The sequence below is a fragment of the Geospiza fortis genome, unplaced genomic scaffold (assembly GCF_000277835.1).
Source record: "Geospiza fortis unplaced genomic scaffold, GeoFor_1.0 scaffold171, whole genome shotgun sequence".
NCBI classification, from domain to species: domain Eukaryota; kingdom Metazoa; phylum Chordata; class Aves; order Passeriformes; family Thraupidae; genus Geospiza; species Geospiza fortis.
In genome coordinates, this window is record NW_005054313.1 from 6,344,534 (window position 1) to 6,370,293 (window position 25,760).

At 38.2% G+C, this 25,760-nt stretch overlaps 2 protein-coding genes across 2 annotated transcripts in view; one reads left to right on the plus strand and one right to left on the minus strand.

Annotated features, from left to right (window-relative positions):
* TEX9 (testis expressed 9) overlaps positions 1-17,018 on the plus strand; it is a 25,507-nt gene extending 8,489 nt beyond the window's left edge. The window contains exons 5-12 of the mRNA XM_014306452.2: positions 1,582-1,630; positions 2,619-2,704; positions 4,182-4,360; positions 7,807-7,889; positions 10,201-10,374; positions 14,149-14,283; positions 14,769-14,903; positions 16,530-17,018. Of these exons, the coding sequence (XP_014161927.1) occupies positions 1,582-1,630; positions 2,619-2,704; positions 4,182-4,360; positions 7,807-7,889; positions 10,201-10,374; positions 14,149-14,283; positions 14,769-14,903; positions 16,530-16,607 (919 nt within the window). The 3' untranslated portion in view covers positions 16,608-17,018. The remainder of the gene's footprint in view (positions 1-1,581; positions 1,631-2,618; positions 2,705-4,181; positions 4,361-7,806; positions 7,890-10,200; positions 10,375-14,148; positions 14,284-14,768; positions 14,904-16,529) is intronic.
* A 1,680-nt stretch (positions 17,019-18,698) lies between these two features.
* MNS1 (meiosis specific nuclear structural 1) overlaps positions 18,699-25,760 on the minus strand; it is a 7,803-nt gene continuing 741 nt past the window's right edge. Inside the window, exons 2-9 of the mRNA XM_005419752.2 lie at positions 25,429-25,621; positions 24,811-24,913; positions 23,767-23,996; positions 22,822-23,038; positions 22,636-22,743; positions 21,625-21,882; positions 20,601-20,726; positions 18,699-19,051 (exon numbers count right to left, since the gene is read on the minus strand). Coding sequence (XP_005419809.1) covers positions 18,953-19,051; positions 20,601-20,726; positions 21,625-21,882; positions 22,636-22,743; positions 22,822-23,038; positions 23,767-23,996; positions 24,811-24,913; positions 25,429-25,621 — 1,334 coding nt within the window. The 3' untranslated portion in view covers positions 18,699-18,952. The remainder of the gene's footprint in view (positions 19,052-20,600; positions 20,727-21,624; positions 21,883-22,635; positions 22,744-22,821; positions 23,039-23,766; positions 23,997-24,810; positions 24,914-25,428; positions 25,622-25,760) is intronic.

Consider the following 25,760-nt stretch of genomic DNA (forward strand, 5'->3'; position numbering starts at 1 on the left):
CCGGGGCTGTGCCCGCGCCTGTGCCCGGCCCGGGGCTGCGCGTGTGCGCTGCCTCTCACCGAGCGTGCGGCTGCATGGGGGGCTGGCAAAATGGGGCGGGCAGCAGGGAAGAACCATTAGGAGAATTTGAGAGATACAGTGAGGTTGGGTTTTTTGTTTTGTTTTGTTCGTGTTTTTTCTGTTTTTTTTTAAGGCGACCCTAAGACAACAGATACGGTAGGAACAGATTATTGAGGGAAAGGATATATTTGTTTCCTTGAGTATAGAGCGTGTTGCGTTTTCATATATTTCAGAATAACATAGAACTGCTATTTCTGTGGCAGCAAATCCTCACCTTCTACATGCTCCTAGAGCTAGCCAATAGGGAGGAAGCTTGGGGAAACTGGGGTAAATAGACAAAAACTAATCATCCTATTCTTGAAGTCTGTTGCCAGCCACACACAGATGATTTCTCCAGGTTGTTTTTTTGTGGGTTTTTTTTTTTTGGTCGTTGTTGGGGTTCTTTGGATTAATACGGAGCTTTGTGCAGATAATTCTTGTTGATGAACATCTATGAAATTTTTAAAGGCAAGATCTAAACATTTGCTCAAATCAGCCTGACAAAAAAATTAAGTGACTTAATGAGCCAGAAATTTAAATTTTATTCAAAATCTTTTATAAGCCAGCATTTTAATTGAAGTAAAAATTTTATAAAGGGTAGTTAAAAAATAGCCTTTTGTTGCAATAATATACATTCAATCATAACTCATTTTGAAAGCCAAGTCATATCTACATATCTGTATATCTATCTGACAAGGAATTTGACCTGAATAGTACACAGCATGCTAAAACTTTCTGCTTAATTTCAATAGACTTGAAAAATAATCATTTAACCTGAAATTCAGTTACCAAGAAGCACAGTTTTCAACCAAATAAGCAGATAAGAAAGCTGCTTTTTTTATTATTCTTGGTTTTATTCCCTGTCTGTAAAATAGATACCATATTTATAATACTTATTTCAGAGAAAATTCTATGAGGCTTAATTTATAAATTGCTGCACTTCATATTCCTCTGACAGTCCCAGTCAATTGACCTGAGAACAGTCAGTCTGATGCTGCTAGGACAGGTGGAGGATGTAGAGGACACTGGTTATATCTGCACTTGGTTTATATGAGTTCAGGGGTTTTATTTCATGTAGGTGTTACGCAGGGAGCTGCAGGCAGTCTTTGGTTCTAGATTGTCCTGGGGAAGCTGTAACTCTGCTTCTTGGCTGAGTACTCCCTGCTACAGGGAATCATTATCTAACAAGCCAGCAGCCTGAATTCCAAGAGACAAGATCAGGATTCTGGTACATGAGTACTGTTGTATGAGACACCACACTCACCAGGTGGTTTGGGTTGCAAATGAGGTAGACTGGACAGACCGTGGATGAGACTGAATTTATGCTTGAACTCAGCATATGTTCCCACCTTAGCTGTATTGTTTATTCTAGATCTATCAAATGTTACTCTTCTGATTCTGACAGGGGGGCTGTATTTTAACTGCAAAGTGTTTACATAATTATAGATCAGTGAATTTTTACTTTTCTTTTTTTAATTGCAGAGATCCACTCTGTCCTGAAGTTTCATCTCTTACACACTCGCTTGCAAAGGTACCAAAACTATCCTGGTTAAATTCTTTTCTGTATATGGTTTTCTTTTCTATAATTCCAAAAATGTAATGGTTCATGGTTTTGAGGCTACACTGAGGACTTACATGGGTGCCCAGCCAAAGGGAAGTGATGCCCAGAGCACTGCTACAGGGACAGTGTTACCAGAGCTCCTCAGTGCCACTGGTGATCAGGTGGACTTACCCAATGTTTAATTTTTGTATTCTGTTTTCTCATCAGCATTGAGAGAAATGTTCAGTGTTTTGAACATCAAATTAAGAGTTCGAAATGAAAAATATTAGAAAATAATTAGTTTCTTGCTCTCTTCCCTCCCTCACCTGTATAATACAACAGGCAGTACTAGTGTCTTCTAATAATAACTGTCTAGATAATAAACAGGTAGTCAGAGTAACTGAATTTAGAAAATACAATGGAAAAATGAGATTAAGAACAATCTCAATAGTCTCTTAACTACAACTATATTGAAACTTTTATGAGGTGAGCTGAAGCTTCTAAAATACCATCTGCAGTTATTTACCAGACTACAGTAGAAAACCCTCTAATTTTTTAAGAATATTTGTGTGAAAGTAACAGAAATATTGTTAAATCTTCCTTCAACGGGGACTTTATAAGATTAAAATAATGCATAAAATACCATATTTTTGAAGGTAGGATGACAGCCCAGTAATTAATACCTTGATAAAAGCTCAGAGCCTTGCTTGTGCATAGATTTATTAAAAGTATGTGTGGAAAAACTCCCATGAGCCAATGACTATTGGGTGGTATTATAGTTAGGGCGTAAAGACATAAAAGTTACAAGCTAAAGATGAGTGCAAATAAAATTGAGAAGTCATTTGCAAAGTTTGAAAAGCATTCTTTGAAAACTTTCTTGAGTATAGATATATGAAGAAGAAAAAATGTGAAAAAAAATAGAAAAAAACCAGTAGTTCAATAATAATAATACCCCATTAATTTTTGAAAAAACTTTTAGGTAGAAAACAAGAAGAAATTTCCTTCTGTGCCCACAGCTCAGAACAGACCATACTCTGCAAGTAAGGGAAAAAGAACAACTTCAAGGTATATCAAACATCTCATTTGGTTTGTCATGAAATCTTTTAGTTGCTATTTTTCTCTATCAAGTTATTTTATGGATGTATGCTTTAATATTTATACAAATAAATATATCAGACTTCCTCAATCAGCTCCACCAGGTGGCTGTCTCTGTTTACTTGCACCAAAAACTGTCAGTGAACATATGTGATTAATATTGCAGCAATGAAACAGTTGCTTTCTCCTTTAGCACTTCTCAAGGGTGACAGCTGAATTCTGTAAACTCCTTCAGTGAAAGGAGGCCCAATGAGCAAGAACAGAGCACCTGAGGCAACCTGGGCCAGCACACTTGGGTGCTGCAGCCTGATTTGTGATCAGATGGTGCTGGGGAATGTGAGGCCTTGTAGTGAATGTTGGGCTCACAGGACAAGAGGCTCAGTAATACAACACAGTCTCCTGGGGCTCCCAGCTGAGAAGCTTCAGCTGTGCAGGTAGCAAATTCAAGGCTGTAAAAACAAGAAATGGAGAGCTAGACAAAGAGAAGAGTCAAAAAATCCATAAGAACCTGGGAGCAAATTAAAACAGCCGTGAATTATGGCATAATACCAAAATAGATGAAAATGGTCTGCAAGGTGGCAGGACATGGAACTGACAGGCTGAGGCTGTCTTGCAGGAGTTGGAAATCCCTGGGGAGACCCTTCAGACCTCCCTTGGGCATTTCAGGGGAGTTTGTTACGCTGGAACCTCCTCATGAGGTTTGGAAGTGGAATTGTGCTGATACAGAGCCTGTGGGGCAACCCAAAAGTTGTGGGAGAAAGTTAAGAGCTAGGAAGAGTTTGGAGGCTGGAATGAGGATATGTTGGAATAAGAATTTAGGAGCTTTAGATCCTGTGAGAACTGAGATCACCTTTCTATAGGAGAAAGCTGAGGAATGCCCTGTGTGGGTGATGTGTTACCCTGCATTTTGTTTTCATGAAAATGTTGATATGCAGCTTCTAGGATCAGTGAAGTTTCCTAGGCTGAATAATGATGCAGAAATTGTCATAAGGTAAGAGTACAGCCAGGTGCAACAGAGTTCTACAAGATAATGTGGCAGGGAGTGGAAAGAGCAGAATTGACAACAGAGGATAGAGGATCACCCTAGGACAGTAGCCAAAGCCAATAGAACATTCCTCTCTTTGCTTTACTCTGATTTAGTTATGGATTTGTTGGATGAGAAGAGCGTGCCAGAATCTTCTCAGTTGAAAATGGTGGTGGTTTCTCTGCCTTCTACATTATAGTATGTAAAGTCTTGTAATTATTTATATGGAATGTGGTAAAGGTATCCTACAGAAAGCAAATGAGAAATTGCCATTGATGCATCTTTCATATGAATGCAGGTAATGAAATTGCATTAAATGCAGGTAAATAACTGTACACTCTTAAAAATAGCAAATACTAAAAATATTTTACAAAAATATGATGTATTATAAATTTAAAGTCTAGGTTTTTCATTTTTTTTTAGTTCAAAAATAAGAAATGTGGAAGTACAAAGTGCTGATGGTGTTGCAGTACTGGAAGATTGCACAGGTTTTTCTTTAGCAAAAACAATTAGCAAAGTTGAAGAAAGACTAAAGAAAGGAGTCTTACCAGACTGTCAAGATGATGACATTTTTCCAAGGGTTGGAAATGAGATGGGAGCAGGTAAGTTTCCTTCCATGGTTTGCACATTTATTCTTGCTTCATGAGTCTTAGAAATGGGTGTTCCTGGGGAGAGAAAAAAAGGAGTTTCTGTAAAAATTACAGGGAACATTCTATAGCCCTTAACCTAAAGGAAAAGGGAAAGAAGGTTTTTCCTCTCTACATGGGCCTAGAGAAAGATCAGTTCTGATTATGTGGAAAAGTGAATTTTTATCTTCCTTTCCACCTCTGTAGGAAAGTATTTGGATGGTTACATATATTGAATAAGTGCATAACATTTGATTCATTTCACTGGGGAAACAGAAGTACAGGATGCTAAGCTTGTATTTCCAAAAAGAGGAGCTTCAGTCTTTGCACAGCCTCTGCCTTTGGAGGCAAAAGCCTTTCCTGAGAGCAGTGCTGTGGATCTCAGCAAGTGGCTGAAACAAGGTAATGTTTCAGCTACAGTGCTTGAATTAGAATCCTCCAGATATTTTCCCACTGCAAATGGTGTGTTTATGTCTGTCCTAGAAACAGAACAGGGAAGGGATTGCAGCATTTGTCAGCAAGGCTAAAGGCATGACACACATCTGTCTTTTTGGCTCTGGTGTGATAAAAGTGAGTTTGTGTAGTTCCTTACAATGCTGAAATGAGCATGAAGTCAGAGATTCACCCCAGTAGCTGGAAGTGCCTGAGCCCTCTCCTTTTAATCTAACAGCTTGATGTCAACAAGCATGCCAACACAGAAATAGCTTGGTTTCTAACCTCATGTAATTCTATGCACATCTTCTGTTACCAAGTCTCCCATAACAGATCCTCGGATAACTTTTTTATAGTTTTCTTCCTGAACCAAAAAGAAATTGCTTTGGCTTGCATTGGAAACTTCTACCAAATCAATTCAAGGCAACTCAAGAAGAGTTATTACTGGTGCCTTGTAATCAGGGACCAAGGGCATGTATTGGTGTACTGAGGATTGTTTCTGTAACTTTAATGATGAAATAAAAATCCTCAGGATTGATTTTTGCATTTTGAATTTGATATTGACTGTTTGGAACATTCTGAATGCCTCCTTAATGTGGTAAATAAGCTATTGCAGAGCATTCCAGCAGTGTCAGACTCTCAGTTAGGGTGTTCACAAGGAAGCAGGCACAGGTATTAAGCAGGCCCTGTTACAGAGAGGGCTTAGTGGGAATCTCCATAATGGATTCCTTAGGCCTGTGTGCTTGTGCCCAGCTATTTAGGCCAATACGCGGATAAGCTTCTATAGTATTGTCCTTTCCTTGAGCCTCTTGCAGCACTCTTCCTGGAATTGGGTTCCCTGTCTTTATTTCAGGATCACAGGTTACCACAGTGCTGCCAACACAGTAGCTTAGACATTATTTTAGTCTGGGACTGTTTTGGGTGGGGTTATAATTCAACTCTGCAGTAACCCACAATGACAGAAGCACACAGACATGGAGAAGGCTGAACATGAAGCTCTGTGTTTATCTAATATACCCTCACACATAGGAATAAAATACTTTACCTGCTAAGTGCTCTTAATGACACACAGCTGAATAAGACAGAAGCTGTCTGTGGACTAATAGCTGAGTAAGAGGAAACAAAATGGTTAAAAGAACCAGTTTTTACAGGCAGCGGTGTAGCCCTAGAGGAATCTGCCATGGATCTTACATTGATAGCTGGTAAAGAAATTTGTCTATGTAACAATGATTTTGGGGTAGTTAAGACTGATGAAGTATTGCAAAAGAATCTCATAGTACTGAGTGAGGTGGTGGAGCACAAGTTTATATTCTGTGTTAAAAGAGTGCAGAGTAACACTGACAGAAAACACAGCTTTCCAATCCCACCTACTACACAACGCCAGTCACACCTACTACTGAGGTGGACTTACCTTAATTTAGTGATAACTAAATAATCTCCAAAAGCATAAACTTACTGCCTGTTCACAGTGGGAAAGGCAATGAATTTTTAGAAATCCTTCAGAAGATAGCAGAAAACAGAATATTGTGCTGTTACCATCACACTATTATGTAATTAATGCTACCCCATCTCAAGAATGGCACAGTTCTGTCCACCCCATCTCAAATCTAGGATGCAGAACTAGCAAAAACACATGTTCAGAGTGTACAGTGCAATGAGAAGTGTAGAAGAGCTTGAATTTGAATTTTCAGTTTGAAAATAAAGGCAATATGAAAGTTGTCTTTCTCAAATGCAAACACAAGTAAATGCCACATTAAATTGGATTTAAAGTAAGCTACATAAAGTGTTTCTCTTTCACATAAAGAGACGTGGTAAATGCCAGCTCATTGCCACAGGACGTGGTAAATGCCAAACTACAATATGTTTCATGAAGAAAATCAAATAACTTAATAGTATAGAAGTACCTGCAAGGGGATTAAACAAGAAGTTTTCATTTTATGGTCTCCATCTTGACAGCCACTAGTTACCAGAAGCTAGCAAGGATATAAAAGGAGGAATAAAAGTCAGCCTGTATCTTATTTTTTCATGGTGTTTTCCTAAACTGTACTTAGGATTGGTCTCTGCAGAGTTAGAGCTTAAGCTGCAATTGATAAGGGAAGATGGCTGAAATGAAACAAATTCCTGTTGCAGCAAATGAACACATGTGCCCATCCATTTCTCCACTCTTAGCTCTAGGTCCTTCTCCTTCACTTTATTCTTTTCCTCTTGTAACTACTGGGAGTAATGGTTATTCCTATGTTAGTCAGCTTGATTCTCAGACTATTTTCATGCTTGATGCTTGTCAAAAGGAAGTCTTTCCAGAGGAAGTTCCTTGTGAATAATCTGGGGAATAGGAAGGATGAGAACAGGCTGTTCCCACACAGCTTGTTTTGTTATGCCAGTCCATTCCTTAGCTGTCCAAGAGCAAGACAGAATTTCATTTGGAAAAAAAATCTAATTGCATGGATTTAATTTAAACTATTAGTTAAAGAATGTTAGCAGTGTACTTTTAAAAAGCATAGAGTACTGTGTGGGAGGGATATTTACCTGTTCGGAGGGGTTTGCAGCCTACATCAAATTCCTTGTTGTGCACAGTTTAAAATTACCTTGGCTGTAACTAGAGAAGTTGCAGCTCCACCTGGATTGCAATGCAGACATGCCCTACAATACAGTTTTGTTGACTTCAGACTCAAGAAGTGCTGCCATGTACAGCATGGTATGATGCAAGTTTTCAGTAAGTCTCAGTGTTGAGCATTATGAATCTTTTACAATTTAAAGATGTCAAGCTCAGTCATTAAAAGGAAAAAATCTATACAAAGCTTTGCCTAAGAATGAGAAACACTTTTTTAGAAATCTGAGTTTTTGTTTGCCTATTTCTCTGCAATAATGATAAAAAATGTCATGTGATTTTAAATACAAGATGAAAGTGAGTTCTTGCATCAGTTTTGGTTCTTGTCTGCATTGAATAATGAGGACTTGTGTATATTAAATGTATTTTTTTATGTTCACAGAAGCTCAAATCAGATTTCTTAAGGCAAAGTTACGTGTGATGCAGGAAGACCTGGCAAATATAGTGTTTGAATGCAGGAAAAAGGTAAGGGATTAATTTTTTAATCTAGAAATGGAATAGGTTCCTCTTTAACAAATAATCCCAAAACAGAATTCTCTCAACTTTTCTGTTTCAAGTACTAAGAGTTAATGTTCTATTTTTTAAAATACTGTATAGATTTAGAATTAGGGGTGGTGATTTCTGCATAAGTGTGATCTTGGGCTAAAAGCTTTCAAAATGCACTTAATGGAAAATAATTTGGGGCAGGAGAGAACCACTGGGAACAAAGACACGCCCCAGCTGTAGGGCCACAGTGGTTCTGCAAGGTCTCAAACCATCTCCTTCCTGCTGGCAAGGTGAGTGGAGCCTGAGAAAAAAGAGGAGAAACAGTGGTGGTGAAATGCAGATGGTGGAGTACAGAGAAGGGGAGTGGTGCCCAGAGCTGGCTGCTGGGATGAGATGGATGTTTAGGGTAGAATGAGAAATAGAGCAGCTTGAGAAATAGAAAATCTTGAGAAATACAGTCGGGTGCTTTCGGTGTCATCAGCGGATCAAAGTGTGGAAAGAGCTTCCATTTTAAATGGAATATTGTAATCAAAACAGAAATTAGGCTTTCTCTGTTCTCAAGAGTACAATTGATGCAGAGGACAGTATTTGGAATTACATACCTGGGCAGATCAGCCTGAACTTAAGGCATTGTGAGGCTACACTGATACTTCACTGTTAGAATGTACAAGTGAGTTTTATGATCTGTACTGTCTGGCAGGATATTTTAAAGTGATGCTCAAACAGCTCTTGAACTGTAAAAACTTAAATAGTTCATATCTGTCTGCCAGAGAGATCACTTCTTATTCATGTATTTGTAATCAAGGTTTTTGAACTAACTTTCTATTTTACATAACTGCACTATTTTTATTTGTGGTCTCTTAACTTCAGAATGCTTTTTTCCACCTATTCCCCAGGCCCTAAAGTGATGATGACATTAAGAACATATGGCAAAACACCTAAGTGTTTTCTTACAAGCTTTTAATTTAGCGTTAAGGAGCAGGATGATAGTAAACGGGTTTTTTGAGATAAGTACATGAACAAAATCTTTAGAAGTAATTAGATTTTGATATTTTATATCTGTACTTTATTTTTATCAACACAGGTGCTTCTGCATTTCAATACTTCTATGCTGTGCTCAGAAGAAAGTTGGTACATTAGATTTTAAAGTCATTTTCAAATCAAATATAATTTTGTCAGTAGCTATTGAATTTCATCATTCCATGCCAAAATCATGACAGAATTCAGTTACTGTAGCAGATGACAGAAGACAACCTTGTACTTTTTCTAGTCCTGCTCCCTTAGCACTTTGTATGTAAATTTATCATTTTGGGTTCTAGTTTTCTCTGGTGTGAAAATAACTATTACATTCAGAAGGTCACAAAAATTTCATTTTGGCAAAGCCTTGAGATAGATTCTGGGTTTGGTTCCAATTCACAGTCCACTTGTTATAAGGAAGCAGTAAATCTGTTTAAATTTAAAGAGGTGGGAGTTTCTGAGGTGCGTGAAGTCATGAGAGGCTTAGGATAAAGCATTGAGATTTCTCAGGTGGGCAGCTGGTATTCCAAGGGACTGAGGGAGCAGCAGAGAGAGATTTTTTTCACAGAAATTCCATTTCTGTATGAGCCTTGGTTTCTTTTGCTTAAAGAAAAGCAGGGCATAATGTGTCTCTGAAACAATCTACATTAGTATTCACTTACAACGTTTGAAAGGTTATAAAAGAAAAATGCCTTGAATTATAATGCTTAATGTGGGATGTAATTGCCAGTAGGTCATGAATCTAAGACGGGACTCACTTCATGTTAAGAGAATCCTAAATTTGAATATCTGATGTATCCTGGATCATTAGCTTGCTTTTAAGTCAAAACCAGATAATCTCCTGAAACATAATGGAGTGGTTTATCAGTAATTATAGTCTCTTCTTTTTACCATAATTTTTCCTAATATGTGCATTTAGCTATTATCACAAAAAATGTCACAAAATATCTATGTACCACTGTTACTCATATAATTCTATAACATTTTTATTATTTTCAAAACCTTTGAGCTATGAGAAATATTTTACATACTGCTACAAGACAGTTTCAAGTAAAAGACTGCAGTATATTAAATGAGAAAAGTGTTACTGGTTTTTAAAGTATTATCTTGGTAAAATAGTGTTCTGTTTTCTTAGTCTGACTTGTTGCTATTCCTAAATCTACAGCACATATATTCTTACAGCCTTTTATTTACAAGACATTATTACTGCATTACCCTCCTGCTTCCTTGCAATCATTTAGCTGGGTTTTTTTTGCTAATTACTGCCATACAGGATGATGAAAATCAGAATTTAGGAACTCGGCTCAAAGATACTGAAGAAGAAAACTCAAGACTGCAACGAACAATCAGCCTGCAGCAGTCTCAGATTGAGAAGTACAAAATGTTGTCACAAGAAGCAAACAAAAAAACTGAAGGGTTACAACAAGAGGTCACTGCACTAGAAAAGGTATTGCAGATATTACTCTTATTTATCTCAAAAAAGGGAAAAACCGACATGAAATTACCCTCTGTTCCTTGATGGAGTGATAGAGCCATGTCCAAAGATCTCATTAATGTTTCAATATCTGTTAATTTATAAATTGTATTTTTAAATGGCCTATTTTTTTTAAGGAAGAAATAATATATTTTGCTAACTTTTTCTTCTGCTTTTACAGTCATATATTTCTGTGTTTTAAAATTAAATTCCTATGTAAAAGACCCACAAGACACAAAACTACCTTTTCAGAAACTGCTGTCAAATTTAAAAACTAATCCTGAAAAGTACAAGGAAATTCCATTTTTTGGGTTTTAATTATAATTTTTTTGAAATTGCTTCTGTAAATTCTATTGCAAGCTGTAGAACCTTGTGATTTTTTTTAAAGCACCTGCAGCTTATAATAATATCTTGTGCAGGTAAGGGAAGGGATGTGCTTGTTGCAAATGGAAAAGCAGGCCCTGCAGTGTGGCTGAGCCCAAGTGAGCGTGGCTGCTGTCCCCCAGCGGTGCCATGCCCAGCACAGCAGATGGCTGCAGACACAGCTTGCTTTGTTTGCAACTTCATCTTAAGGGCAGCATGTGTTTTTCTTTAATTACTCAGAGCTAGAGAGGTTGATTTCAAAACCATGGAATACATACAGTGTTGGGTAGTACCTGTAATACAACCAGGAGAATGCTTCAGTTAAAAAACTGGGGAAAACAGAACACAGCTCAGCCCATCAAAGGCTCATACTTCCATTAAATCATAGTATGGATTTATGTGGACATGCTGGTATCTTAATGTTTCATAGTTCTGGCATTTTAAAACTAATATGGTCTTTGTGGTTTTTTGTGCAGATACTTGGAGGCTTTAAATTCCCTTAAACTGACTGTGATTCTGTGAGGAAAAATATTCAGTACTAGTGTTTATGCTGCTCATCAGCTCACAGTCAATAGGGCCTAGAGATTTACAGTAATTTAGTTCCTTCTCTTAAAGCAAGACAGGACAAATTATATTCAAACCATCTGGGACATAAGTTTGTTTAACCTGTACTTACAGCTTTCTGAAGTAGGAATTTCCATCACTTCCTTGCACACAGTCACAGTTAGAAAGTATTTAGGAAATGGGATGAAAGGTTTATTCACTTCCCCTGCACAGGTGCTGTAGCCAGAATATGATCACTTCCCTTACTGGTCTTTGCTTTGGGTTTACCATCCTCAGTTGCTTCAATTGTTCCTCATAGATGGTGTTTTCTAAAATTTGTCAAGGTTGCCAGTTAGCCCTGGTCATGAAAAATAGTGGTAATCCTTTAAAATACTAAGACAGCAAAAAAAGCTAGTATATGTAATGAAAGATTCTCTGCTAATTCAGAAATTACTTTACACATTTTCTCTGCTATATTAAATTATCTAACTGCAAAAACCATGCATGTAAAAATAATTTTGCAGTAACTGCCTAAATCTCCCGTGGATTTAGAAGACTAAAAACTGCTCTATTTTTTAGATATGAAGTATTATTCAACCCTATTTCATTAATGTAGTGTAGATCGATTCTAGACTTGTTTAAAAGCAATTTCCTGTGAACACAGGCTTGAAATGCTGCTACTGTGCTGCTGAATTCTCATGACTCTTTCAGTCTAGAGAAAGTTTTCTGTATAGCTGAGAGCACAAATGTAATTTCTGATTTTGGGGTTTTTTGTGCTTTTTCTGTTGTTGCAATGTAGATGACGATAGACTCAAGGTGTGATACATACTTCCCCAAACTCCTTAGATGATCAAGTTTTTTGAATTCATTAATCCCCGAAGTACTTTTTGTATGTGCCTAGGTTCTCACCTGCTTTTCACGATTTACCTGAAACATGGGAACTATTTCATTATTTTTACATTTTCTTCTTTTGCTATTCAGTCTCTGTAAACATTACTGCTGCAGCACCCACCTAAGGCAGTAACTGAATTCTGATACTCCCAGAAATTTCCATCTTTTTCTTTCCAGCATTCCAATTTTTTTCTATCTAGTTGGTCTCATAAATGCTATCACCTCTCTCACCTCTTTTTCACCACTGGTCTACAAGAACATTCCTTTCTTTGTGTTTTCTCTCACTTATTCAGCCAAGCTCTAATGTTACACAGTGGTCTGGGAAACACCAAAGTCGTACTCTTATTCTTTTTAAGCTTTTCTGCAGGGGGTTATCACTTGCTTTGAAGAAAGGCTTGATGTTAAGTACACCTTCTCTCAAAACTGTTTTTTGGGGAGGTGTTGCAGAGCTTCCTAAAGATAGCAGTGCTGCCTGCACTGCTGCTGGGAGGACAGAAGGCCTGGTGAGGGTTACTCGTGGGCCATCACAGCCCCTGCTGATACTCAATGCCTCAACCATGGCAGAACAGTGGGGAAAATCCAGAAACTGAAAGGGGATGCAATTTTAAAACACAGTAGTTTATCCTCCCCACTCTTAGAGAAATATTATATGAGAAAACCAATCCAGCTTTGACTTAAAGTATTGAAGAAATGGCAGAAACCTTGCCTAGTTACAAAATAAAACATTTATTTCAGGCATTTTTAAGATTAAAAACTTGGAGTCTAATATATTTAACAATATACCCTCACTAGATGGCTAGCAAAAAAAGTCCTTAATAAGGTATTATGTGTGACAGCAAATGTCAAAAATCCCTAAAAGAATTCTTAGAATTCTTTCATTAAATGATCTGATTAGCTGATAAGTAATTTGCATTGCACGTAGACTATTTTTTTTTTGGTCATTAAATGCTTGAAAGACTATTCCAAAGCTTTTCATATTAATGCAGAATAAAATATATAGCACAAAGGATGTAATAGACTTCATTCACAACTCCATCATCTTGATACCAGACAAAGAGGTCAGTTAGTATGTATTTCTTGGATAAATGATGTGGAAGTCTTGAGTAACCACCACAGAACAGGTGTAGAATTGAGAAAATAGAACAGTTGCTTAGAAATGAGGCAGTCTGAGGGCCCCCTCATTATCCCTTGATTTGGTTAAAAGAAACTTCCTGTGCCCACTACTAAAAATTTGATATTTTAAAGAAAGACTCTATTTCTTTTTCATAAAACACAAGATGTGCTCTTTCTGCCAGAGTTGTTTATTTCTTTTACTCTGTATGTTATCTATATTGCCTGATCTTTAGTCTCATTATTCTGCTCCTCAAGTTGGTTTCTTTCTCTCATTTCCCCACTTACAGCACTATGAAATCCTGTCAGCAGAGTCAAGACAACTGCTTTGATTGGTGCCATAACACTTGATGAACTATTTTATGCCAGATGAAATAGTTACTACCCTCAGCCATCTGCAGCAGGCTGCTTTCACTTCTTGGTGGTAATTGCATGTAGTAATCTCTGGGGCAAAGAGGTGAAAGGAGCAGGTGGGAAGAAGCAGCTGGGAACACCAGCCACCATTCCAAAATCTGACACAGAGTGGACACAGTGATATTTTTTCTCTTTTTCTGACTGATCATACCAGGTTTTTCAATCTTATATGATCAGCTTCACAATTTACCCCAAGAGAAGCTTAAAAAAAATAAAGATGAGAAAGATCCTTTTTCAAGATTTCAAAGGAAAAGGGGTTGTTTTAATGGTAGAATTGTCTTTGAGAGAGATTCTGTTACAGGCCAAACAAGTTCACAGACTCTTCAGCTTTCAAGGGTGAGCCTTTTTGTGTGTTGTTGATACAGGGTTCATAGAACACCATTATTCATGATGTTTTTCTTGGTTTGTCCTTTGCTTCTTCAATAGGAATTGGAGAGTGTAAAGCGTGCCCAAAAGCAGGCTGCAGCCACTCAGAGTGCAACAGAGGTTCGTTTAAACAGGGCCTTGGAAGAAGTAGAGAAGTACAAAGTGGAGCTGAATAAACTGAAGCAAAGCAACAAGGTACTATGGCTTAGGAAAGCAATTTCCAGTCTGTAATCACTCAGTAATGCTAGAATGAGACAAAAAGCTTGATGGGCTTTGGAAGCTTCATATCTCTTACAGGCAGCCCCAAAATTAACTTGGAGCAAGTCACAAAAGGCCTCAATAAGTTATCTTAGAGGACACTAGTGCAACCTCTGCAGGAGGAAGAAATGTACAGTATGAAGTTAAAGCCTTTCTGATTTCCCTCATTTCTGTGAAAATGAGATATGTTTAGAAAGAGGGAGAAGTTCACACACACACCTAACACATACAAAGGCAAACCATGGCTCTTATTGCCAAGATTTTATTTTCTTTTTTAAGCTTTAATGTGGTAGTATTTTGATTAATCCCATTTCTTTTCAGAAGTGTCATGTGTGGCTACTGTTTGTCATTTTCTTATGTAATGCCAGGTTTCATTAGTTAAAGCACCATTTTCATAATTTCTCCTTCTCTTCCCTTGGTAGGATGTAGCTAATCAAGAACTCAAAATGATCGAAGAGTTAAAAGCAGAAAACAAGAAACTGCAGAAACAAAAAGGAGAGCTAATTACAGGTTTTAAAAAGCAGTTAAAATTAATTGATATTTTGAAGAGACAAAAGGTAAGGAGCAGACTATGGGTATATTTCAGTTAACAACCTCTAGCTAAATGCATCTACTGTCCAGTAAAGTAATCCTGAAAACTGTGAGTTTACATGGAAGGAAATTAAAATGAGAAGAATGTATGCTAAGAGATATTTCCCAAATCTAATTATTTTCCACTTACTAGTTCAATCACACTTCTCTCTTAAAATACTTGGGATGTGTGCAGTCATTTCCATCAGTTCTCCTTCTGAGGCTGCATGAGACATGTAGAGCTATGGGCTGCACAGGACCTTAACAGCACAGAGTGGGTCACCTCCAATTGCTTACTCTGCAGAATCTCCTGGGATTCATTTTGGGATAGAGTCAGTGCACTTCTTGCACCCTCAAACCAAAGCTGTAAGACAGCTAAAGCCAGCAATGTACGGTGGCTTGTTGAGCAGAACCCCCTTTAAGAAGTGCCAGCCTTAGAGATAAGAAAGTGGAACATTTTATTTACCCTTTGAGTACTCAGTGATCCCCAGACATTTAGTAAACACTTCTGAAGCTGTTGAGCCCCAAGAGGAAGAATAGTTCTGTATGTAGTGGCAAGTTAAGTGTGTGTGTTTTGCACCTTGATGCTAAGAACTGGGAATTGCAATATGAAACTATACTCTTGAATGTGGAATACCTCCCCAACACAGGGCAAAGGAGGACAGGTAAGTGGAAAAGAGAAAGTGGGGCTGCTTACGTATTTCCAGTGCAAGAGAATTTTTCTGGCAGTAACAGGATGCAGAGGAGATCCTGGGGATTCACCTAACACCAACTGTGCTAACTTAGTCTTTGGCTGGCCCTTCTAGCTCTGTGGTTTTATTTTGAGAATGAAAACTACTCAGCATTCACTCAAAATATGTTCTTCCAGATGAGGTAGCTCGTTGTCCTCTGGAACATGAATTCACTGAAATGGCTGTCACATAGCAGTATTTCTGTTTGACTGGGAACCAAACCCATGGTCTCAGACAGATGACACAAACTGCATTAAATACATTTTTAGGCAATTACAAATGCTGTATGAGAACTGCAGATAGGAGAGAAAGCCACTTACCTTTCCTTACAAAAAGTGTTACTCACAGAAGAAGGATGCTGTGAGTTGTCCTTTCTGAAGAGACTGGGGCTAATGCTGCCCCTTGCAGATTCTGGCAGAAGGCACTGGGGAAGGGCAGCTGAAGCTCACATGTGCTCAGTACTCACAATCAGTGGAAAGATTCAAGTCTGCTTCAAACAGGCCTTTTGTTGAATGAATTAGAAAAACCTGATTTTTAGGCTGTTTGTGTAATATTTGTGTGGCAGCTTCAGATGCACAGAGACTGAAGAATGATAGAGGGAAAATATTCCCCAAAGACATTAAAGATCAGGAGTAGGATGAGATTTGCTTTGTAATAGCTTTAATGTTAAATTGTATATTGATCAGCTTGAAAGAACATGGACCAAGTTTTCTTACATGTGTTCTTCAGAAGTCACAAGAGTTGTCAGATTTTCAAGAATTTCTTAATTAATTAATTAATTATTAATTGCTTTATTAAAACCCATAAAATATCCCAGTTAGCCAGGATTTTGTATTGGTCATTCACACTATTTTACATTCTACTCACTTTTTTTTTTTTTAGATGCACATTGAAGCTGCCAGGATGCTTTCTTTTACCGAAGAGGAATTCATGAAAGCTCTTGAGTGGGGAAATTATTGATCCCATTAAATAAGTTCTGTTTGAAAGATGAGTCAGATGGTACATTATTTTGAGACTGTATATGTGTCCTTGTTAATAGTTAATAACTGTATATCCCACGGAATTGATTTTGTTGATTTTTCTTATGTTTAAATAGTTAAACTTTTGTCAGCCTGATAGCTTGTGTTGTAATGTGGTATGAAACATAAATTTCTACTTCATTGTCAGGCCAAACTGCCCATTCTGTAAGGAGCAGAGAAGCACAGACCATGCAAGGAATATTCCAACAAGTGAACTTTGTTATCAGTTTGCTCTGTTCTAGCATTTAAAACTGTACCTTATCTATGGTCATATTCAGTCCAAGGAAGTCAGGATTTAGTCTCAGAAAATTCCTTGTTGCAACAGAAATAAACTAACCAGTGATCCACTTCAGAAGAAAATGTCATGTCCTTTTTAAAACACGTGGTTGGAAAATTGGCCTTGTCTGTTCTCTGTAACAGATCTCCCCTCAAAGCTAGCTGGTCTGGCGTCTAATTTAAGCACCAACAGCTCTTTTATAGAAATGACCATAACTTGTTTTAGCAATTACATCTGAGCGCCCCTGGCTGGCAGAGCCATACATGAGACTTGCCCCTCATCAGCCAGACAGACTCCACAGTCCCATGGAGCTGTATGGTGCAAAACTGTTCCTTCCCATAAAATATCCCAGTTAGCCAGGATTTTGTATTGGTCATTCACACTATTTTACATTCTACTCACTTTTTTTTTTTTAGATGCACATTGAAGCTGCCAGGATGCTTTCTTTTACCGAAGAGGAATTCATGAAAGCTCTTGAGTGGGGAAATTATTGATCCCATTAAATAAGTTCTGTTTGAAAGATGAGTCAGATGGTACATTATTTTGAGACTGTATATGTGTCCTTGTTAATAGTTAATAACTGTATATCCCACGGAATTGATTTTGTTGATTTTTCTTATGTTTAAATAGTTAAACTTTTGTCAGCCTGATAGCTTGTGTTGTAATGTGGTATGAAACATAAATTTCTACTTCATTGTCAGGCCAAACTGCCCATTCTGTAAGGAGCAGAGAAGCACAGACCATGCAAGGAATATTCCAACAAGTGAACTTTGTTATCAGTTTGCTCTGTTCTAGCATTTAAAACTGTACCTTATCTATGGTCATATTCAGTCCAAGGAAGTCAGGATTTAGTCTCAGAAGATTCCTTGTTGCAACAGAAATAAACTAACCAGTGATCCACTTCAGAAGAAAATGTCATGTCCTTTTTAAAACACGTGGTTGGAAAATTGGCCTTGTCTGTTCTCTGTAACAGATCTCCCCTCAAAGCTAGCTGGTCTGGCGTCTAATTTAAGCACCAACAGCTCTTTTATAGAAATGACCATAACTTGTTTTAGCAATTACATCTGAGCGCCCCTGGCTGGCAGAGCCATACATGAGACTTGCCCCTCATCAGCCAGACAGACTCCACAGTCCCATGGAGCTGTATGGTGCAAAACTGTTCCTTCAGTCAAGGTGGAAGTGTTAAACCTTTCCCTGGCCATCAGCTGCTGCTTTGGGATACAGGCAGGAGCAGTGACTCCATATTCCCAGGTGCTCTACAAGCATCACATCCATAAAAATTTCATTATTCATCATTGTAATAATCAATAACTAGAAAACAGATTCAGGGTAGAAGACCTGAGGCTATTGTGTGTACATTAATGAACAGGAGCAATACAAGCCTGTGCTGCTTGCATGAACCTCTGCCACACCTCAGCTATTTCAATGGATTCATCCCTCAGAGTAAGTGAGTAAGAACACAGGACAAAAACAGTCAGTTTATGCATTTAAAGAAAGGTATAAACAGTAGTTCTGACCTCAGAATGACACAGCATATCTGCTTAGATCCTACCAGTGAAGTACTTCAGATCTATCTCGTGGAGATGAGACACTGCATTTGAATGAGGATTGTAGTAGTGTAGTGCCAGTGCAGCCACATCTTCCCAGAACCATTGCATTAGGAGAATCCTTCAGTCCAGACTGGAATACACATGTAGGGTTAGGTTTCTGCTGCATTGCTGAAGAAAACATTTCTAACATTACTACATGAGTAACTGAGAATAACTGAGAACTCCAGAACAGTTTATTGATGAAAAATGCAAGTGGACTTCTATAAAATGCAAATGGACTTCTAAAAAATGCAAATGCACTTCTATAAAACTAACTGCTCATCCATTTAGAACTTCGGTTTTAAAATGAAGGCTCTTAATGCTATTAAAAAGGAATTCCTCTGTTAAAAGCAAATGGAAGTTTTCACTGGGAATCCGATGACACCTAGTGGCAAAGCAGGAGCTGAGCTGGGGGAAGCTTCAGCTCTCTTCTGAAAGTTCATTACCTCTTCTCTGCTGGTAAGCCAACCTGAAATCTTCTCCAAGCATGTTAATGTCATTTTCGTCTTTGAGAATTCCCTGCATTAACAAGAAAGAAACATCAGAAGGTAAAAACTATGGATCTCTTAAATTTTCTATGGAAGAAAATATGGTATCCATAATACCTTTAAGGCAAGCCTGAAAACAGTCACAACACCCAAACAGGTGAGTTACAAATCAGTGCCCCCTTTTTTTTTTACTGCCAAAAGACAACATTTAGCTTCATTCTCTTGCTCATGGGAGTGATTAGAATCAGTACAGCACAGGAGCAGGTTTAGTAAAATGAACTGCAGTGAAAAGAGGCCCTGGCTGGGCTGGGGCTCTGTCTCCCCCTTTACCTGAGTTGGAATTAACTCATACAAAGAAATAACTTGGGAAACCAAGTAATGCTGGAAAGCTGAACCAAAAACTATGTTTTTGAGAAGAGGACCTTCACACAGAAATCTAAATTTCTAATTCTAAATTAATTTTACTGTTAAAAATATGTATGACCCACAGAACATACCTTACAGCATTTAAAAAAGAGGAAAAAAGTTCCAAACTGCATTTATATTGGAAAGTTTCCTATTTGATAGCACTTTGCTGCTTAACCATTTTGAGTGAAGTAATGTGATGTAGGAACACCCAACTCAAGACACAGTGTTGAAACAGTGAACAGAAAAGTAGAACATCATACATGGCACACGTGTGAGCCTTGGACACTGAAATTGCCAAGGCTGCCCACGACAGAAAATTCAAACCAGAAAAGTTTATCAAAATTTTGTAAATATGAGTTATCCTTTAACTAAATCTACATTAGAGAACAACTCACTCCAAGTGTTACAAATTCCTACACCAATTATCGTATTAATATTTGAATAAAAGTTAAACTCTGCTCTACTTAAGGTTTTCCAGTATTGCAGAATTTCTTTAACCAGCTGGATAGTTCCCTCTCTTCTGTAAATGCAATTTTACATCCCTAAGGCAGCTCTCAGTTCATTTGTGTACTGTTAGGAGATCTTCCCAATTGTAAAGTACAACACAAAATAAATTGTAGTTTATTCCCATTGCAATAACTGCTTCCATCTTTTTAACTTTTATAAACACCAGGATGAACAGAGCAAGCTCTGTAATGCTTCTGTAAATGCTGCAGTTCATTGCACTGCTGCAGAGTCCATAGTTATGGAATATTTGGCAGACAAGCCAGAGAGCTGCAAGGAATTGCTGCCAAAACGCCAAGTGAGACATTTGGTGGAAACAGGTTTTAAGGTGTGGTGGACCCCTTTCTAGCTAGAGAAGCCCTGCTGTAGAACTCGTGCTCCATATTTCAAACACTGGATGTGCAAAGCGCTGTGGAAGCTTCCAGAGAGTTCTGTACAAGGCATCAACAGTGCCAGAGAGCCCAAAGCCCCTCAGCACAAAGAGCAGTGCTGGAAACGGGCCCCAGCTCAAAGGCAAAAGGAAGAGGTGAGTGCAGGTGAGCTGACACAGCAAGGATATCCACTGACTCCAGGAACTGCCACAGTTTTGCAACTTCACCTTGAACTATCCAGGAGAAAACCAATTTACAGGACAGACATTAAAAATACTTAAAATACAATTCACTTACTCGAGGAAGATAACCCAGCAATTTCCATGCATGCTCTTTCAAGAGTTTCTGTCTCTCCTCTTCAATAATTGCACGGATCCTTTCTTGCCTTTTCTTCTCTAACTCTCTTTCTTCAAGTTCACGCTCCTACAATAAACAAGTTTTCCTAAGTTCTGTTTCAGCTCTGTGAGCATTTGTTTCCATCACTCTCCACAACAGCATAAAGAGAAAAAAATATAGTGGAGTAAATTTTGAACTTCCACTTCCTTATTCCTGGTCACAGGAAATGCTCTTGAAAAGGATGGAAAACCCTACAAAGCATAGTTTAAATAATATCTGTCTGGCAACTGCAAAACAATCTCAGACAAAAGAGAAAACTGAATGGAAGTCGTGGGGTGAGTCTGCTATCCAAGTGTTTGGTGTCAGAAGCCCCTTTGAAGGCAGGCAGTGTTCAGTTCTGGTGGCTTTTTGGCTCTCAGATGAGTTAGTCTGTTCCAGCCCTACTGCTCTAATCATGGGAAAGGAGCAACAGGTATGAATTCTCACACTGATGATTGGCTATTGCAATTCACATTACACAGGTGATTTATACCCTATACACAGGTCTGAAAACAGCAGTATGGGATTCCATGCCTTACTTTCAGTTTACACCTTTTCTTCCTCAGATCTCAATAAAAGACACTTTAACTCAAAGCAAGACTAGGCCTTCCCCTCCTCACGCATCATTACCAGTGCAGCTGACCAGGGATGTGAAAATGGACAGCAGTTGTGTTGCTGATCTCATGGCTCCCAAAGAGGCATTTGCAGTACACAGCTACACAGGAGGGAAGGAATGCTGTTGACCCCAACCTCTTGAGCTACAAAAACAGTTAGCTCTAAAAATACTTTTTTCTTGTTAGAAACTGAAACAAAGTCCTGGTTCCCCCCGCTATTCTCTGCAATTCCCACCACCTTTCCCTACCAACACCAGCATTGTCCCTTAGGATAGCACAAGTATTCCCATGTTAAACTCTGCTCAAACCAAAGGTGTATGTGAAACTCCTACTTTTTCTGCAACGCACTGTTTGCGCCGGTCCTCAAGGATTTTTTCCACGGCCATTTTGTGTTCGAGCTGTTTCATTCTCCGTTTCTGCGCGTTCAGCTGCTCAATGCGATCGTCCTCAGCCAGCTTGGCCAAAATCCGCTGCCGCAGAGCTCTGTCCTCTTCTCTCATAGCTTCTTGTTCCGCTGCCTTTAGAGCAAATTGCTTTTCATATGCTTGCCTTAAGTCTAGGCGCTGTCTTATTCTCTTTTCAATTTCTGCCTAGAAAGGAAATTTAGTAAAATGCAGTATTACTGAAAATACTTTGGAAAATTCTCAGCAGAAGCAGCCACCAATCTACTCCATTTATCTTGGAATAAATTTACTGTAGCTCTTAACTTCTAGCATAACTAACTGGAGCAAACATTCCATATCTGACAGTACTCTCCAGTATTAATCAGCTTGGTAAATGTCACACGATTCTCAAAATTAAGTCCAAAACCAAAGGGGATTTTTTCCCACTATGATGAAGGGAATCAACAAGACAGTCATCCTGAACAACACTGTAAAAACAGCAGTGTTTGGTATCTCAACGCTGTTACATTGTGTTTGTCACCCACAGCAAGGTAAGACAGAGCGTGTCCAGGCCCATAGGAAATAGACATGCAGAAAAAAGCAGTTAATGAAACTGCTTATCTTAAATCTAAACTTGAAAGTTACTGGTATTCTCATTCATAAGATAAATAAATGTATAAATGGGGCCACAAGGGTATTCAAAACCTTCCCTTGCCTTCCTGGTTTAAATTAAATACATTAGGAACAGAAAAGGAAACTCAAAGTACAAAATTTTCTCTCCAAAACCTAAGCTAATCTATAAGCTGCCTGTCTGATTGAGAACATTTAGAAAATAGAGTTGAAAATAAATACTTTGTGCTAGAACATAACTGGAAACCCCAAAGTCACAAACAATACTGCAGACTTAGAAATCCAACGTGTAGAAAAAAAAGAATCCTTCATGTATGTGGCAGCACTTACCATCTCCTTCTTCCTTTCCATCGCTTCTTGTTCTTCCAGATACAGATCTTGGAGGATTTGTTCCTGTTCTTTACGCCTCTGTTCTTCTCTTTCCATGGTTTTGGCAAGCTATTACAAGAAGGAAAGGTTTCTAAATGAAAGACAAAAACATACAACAATTTTTTCTACAATTTCAATTTTTGATACCATGTTTTGAACTCTCTGCTTTTTCTCTTCACTGTCTCGAATTTTAGCCATCCAACCATCTTCTCTTTGTCGTTGCATGTTGGCAAACTCCATAATTTTCCTATTTTCTTCTTCCATCTCTTCCTGTTTCCTTTTCCTCCAGATAGCTTGTTCTTTTATAAACTCTTCGATATATGTCTGAGTTTCTCTTATTTTATCTAACTTCCGTTGTTTTTCCCTGTAGAAGATGGAAAAAACTGTTCAAATAATTATTTAACACAATAAGTATTTAACCAGACACTCACCATTAACAACATATTCCTGAGACTAAGATTTAAGCGACTCTCTTTAACCATTCAGCTAGAAACCAGATAGCTAAACTGAAAATACTTAGTAATAAACTGCTCCAAGAAGGGAATCTCATGTCTAACACCTTTTTGGAAGGCAGACTGTAAACAAAAGTACACACTGCTGCTGCATTTTATGTATGCCCCATCAAAGAGAAAGAAAAGAAAGCCCAATAGTACCACAACCCCTAAACTTTTTATTTACACTGAACTCTCCCCCTACCCCACACAAAATACTCTGCTCTCAGAAACCTCCTTTCCTTTCCTGTTCCTAAGACATGCAACCAAAACATCTGGTGGTAAGGCAGGGACACAAGGAGAGGCACAAATGTGTAATTTGCTGTTGTGTCCAACATGATGAGCCCAATGGAAGCCTTCCTGCAAATAAGCTGGATTTCATATTTGGGGAACAAGGACAAGAGAGTGACTGGGACATTCTGATGTTTCAACAAGAAAATCCATGCAAGTCAGTCTCTTGTTACTAAAATGTGACCAAGGGAAACTAAAATGGGCCTTAGTATATATATGGAATAGGTGCATACAAATCAGCTTTCTGTGCAGAATTATATAAGTTGCTTTGTTTTAAATTAATAAATAATAAAAAATCAAAGTAACTAACATTTGGTCTTCTTCATAGATCTTTTTTACAATTTCATCAATCATGTGTTTCTCTCTTAGAAACTCTTCATAAGCCCCTTGCTTCTTCTTCTCCTGTTCCTCAACCTGTTTGTCCAGTTCTTGATGGTAATTTTTCTTCTCCTGGTTTCGCTTCAGTTCTGCAGACATTTCTTCTTTCAGATACCTGTCGTACTCTTCCTTCATCTCTTGGGCTACTTCATCCTCCCATTTCTAGGGGGGAAAAGGCAATGCAAGATTCCTTTTCACTCCCACTACTACAGCTTGTAATGAAAAAATACACAGTATGGAAAGGAATCATGCAGCATTACCAGAAATGAAAGTCTTCCATCTCAATCTATAAATACAGAGCCTTAACATGCTTAATAGCTTAATCCAGTCAGTAGAACCCTTGAAGGGCACCCTCATGATCTGACCAACTTGAGGAGCACTAAAAATACTTAATGAACAAAGTACTGGAGCACAGGTAGTATTCACTCACATCAGCACAATGACTGGAATGAGGCTTGGCTACAGAGAACACCCTCAATGAGCACATTGCTATACAGCAACTGCCTGCACTGAGCCCTGTATAAAGCATTAACACCATCAGAATCACCTGCCTGATCACCAATATCTTTGTACAGATAAATACAAGCTTGCTAGTCTTCTGAAGTTACCCAGATCACTGTTTGGAAAGAGTAACATTGTTTTCAACAACCACACTCTGAGGTAAGGATTCACCACTGTAAACACTTACTGTACAAAGAGTATCATAGTTTTGACTTGGGTAAATACTACAAAACCAGTAAAATAACAAATATAACCAGTTATACACCTAATTCAATCACTACTCCTTCAATTGCAATGGCAAAGTAAACCTTTTTCTTATAGCTAGTTATTGCTTTAATCCTTCATAACACAAAATATATTTTCAATAACACTGAATGCTTGAACAATATTTTAGATAAAAAAGGTCAAAGGAAAAATCTTCCACACAATCCATAAAAAGAATTATGTGACTCAGGTGCTGGGATATGCTAATTACCATGTTCTCATTGTATATAGCTTTTTTTTCAGCAATCTGTGCAGCTCGTTCTTTATTCATATAAGCAGATTTCAGCTTTCTTTCTAACTCTCGAAGTTCAAGACTGGAGGGGGAAAAAAAAATTATCCTATTACAAGGTGGTAGGTACCTAGGGAAATAAATTATGTTTCCATCACTATTTAAACACAGTACTTTTCATTGGGGCAGCCCTGATGAAAAATATTGCTCTAGTTAAAGGACAGAAAAAGAAAAAAAATCCATTTAAAAACAAGAGTTACCTCTATTTCTACATGTGCTATCAACAGTTCTGCATACTTCACTTCTAACTATATAAGCACAGGTGCATGCACATACACATGTATGCTCAAAGACAGGCCCAAGTATAAATATATACATATAAATATACATATTTACATATTAGTACATATATTCAAAATGAAAATTTTGTGGATCAACTTTTTTATTGACAAAATTTTCTTAAAATTAACTTACTATTATACTTTGATCTCAAAGTAACTTTTCCTTCCAGGTCTGAGTCATCTCCACTCCTGCTACAGCTTTCCCAAATCTGTTAACAGGAGCAGCCAGTTTGATACAGCTGGGAAATTTCTGAATTACCTGTTTGCTCTGACTTGTTGCCTGATCTTCTCATCTCTCATTTTCTCGAGGTCCCGCCTCGCCAGCTCAGCTGCCAGCTTTTGCTCTCGCTCCAGCTGCAGCGCTCTCTGCTTTCTGTTCTCTTCTGCCTGATGACAACAAACAATTTCCGTACCAACTCTCACACACGCACATTTGGGAGAAGGCAAGGAGACTGTGCAGTTAAGCAAGACTTTCCAAGTCAGTAAATGATTGTTAATGGGGAAAGCTTTTGACAGGCAAAGGTAAAGCCAGGCGAACTCTTCTCCTCAGCCTTCCCCCTCCCTGAGGGCAGCCACCCCAGCAGCTCTTAC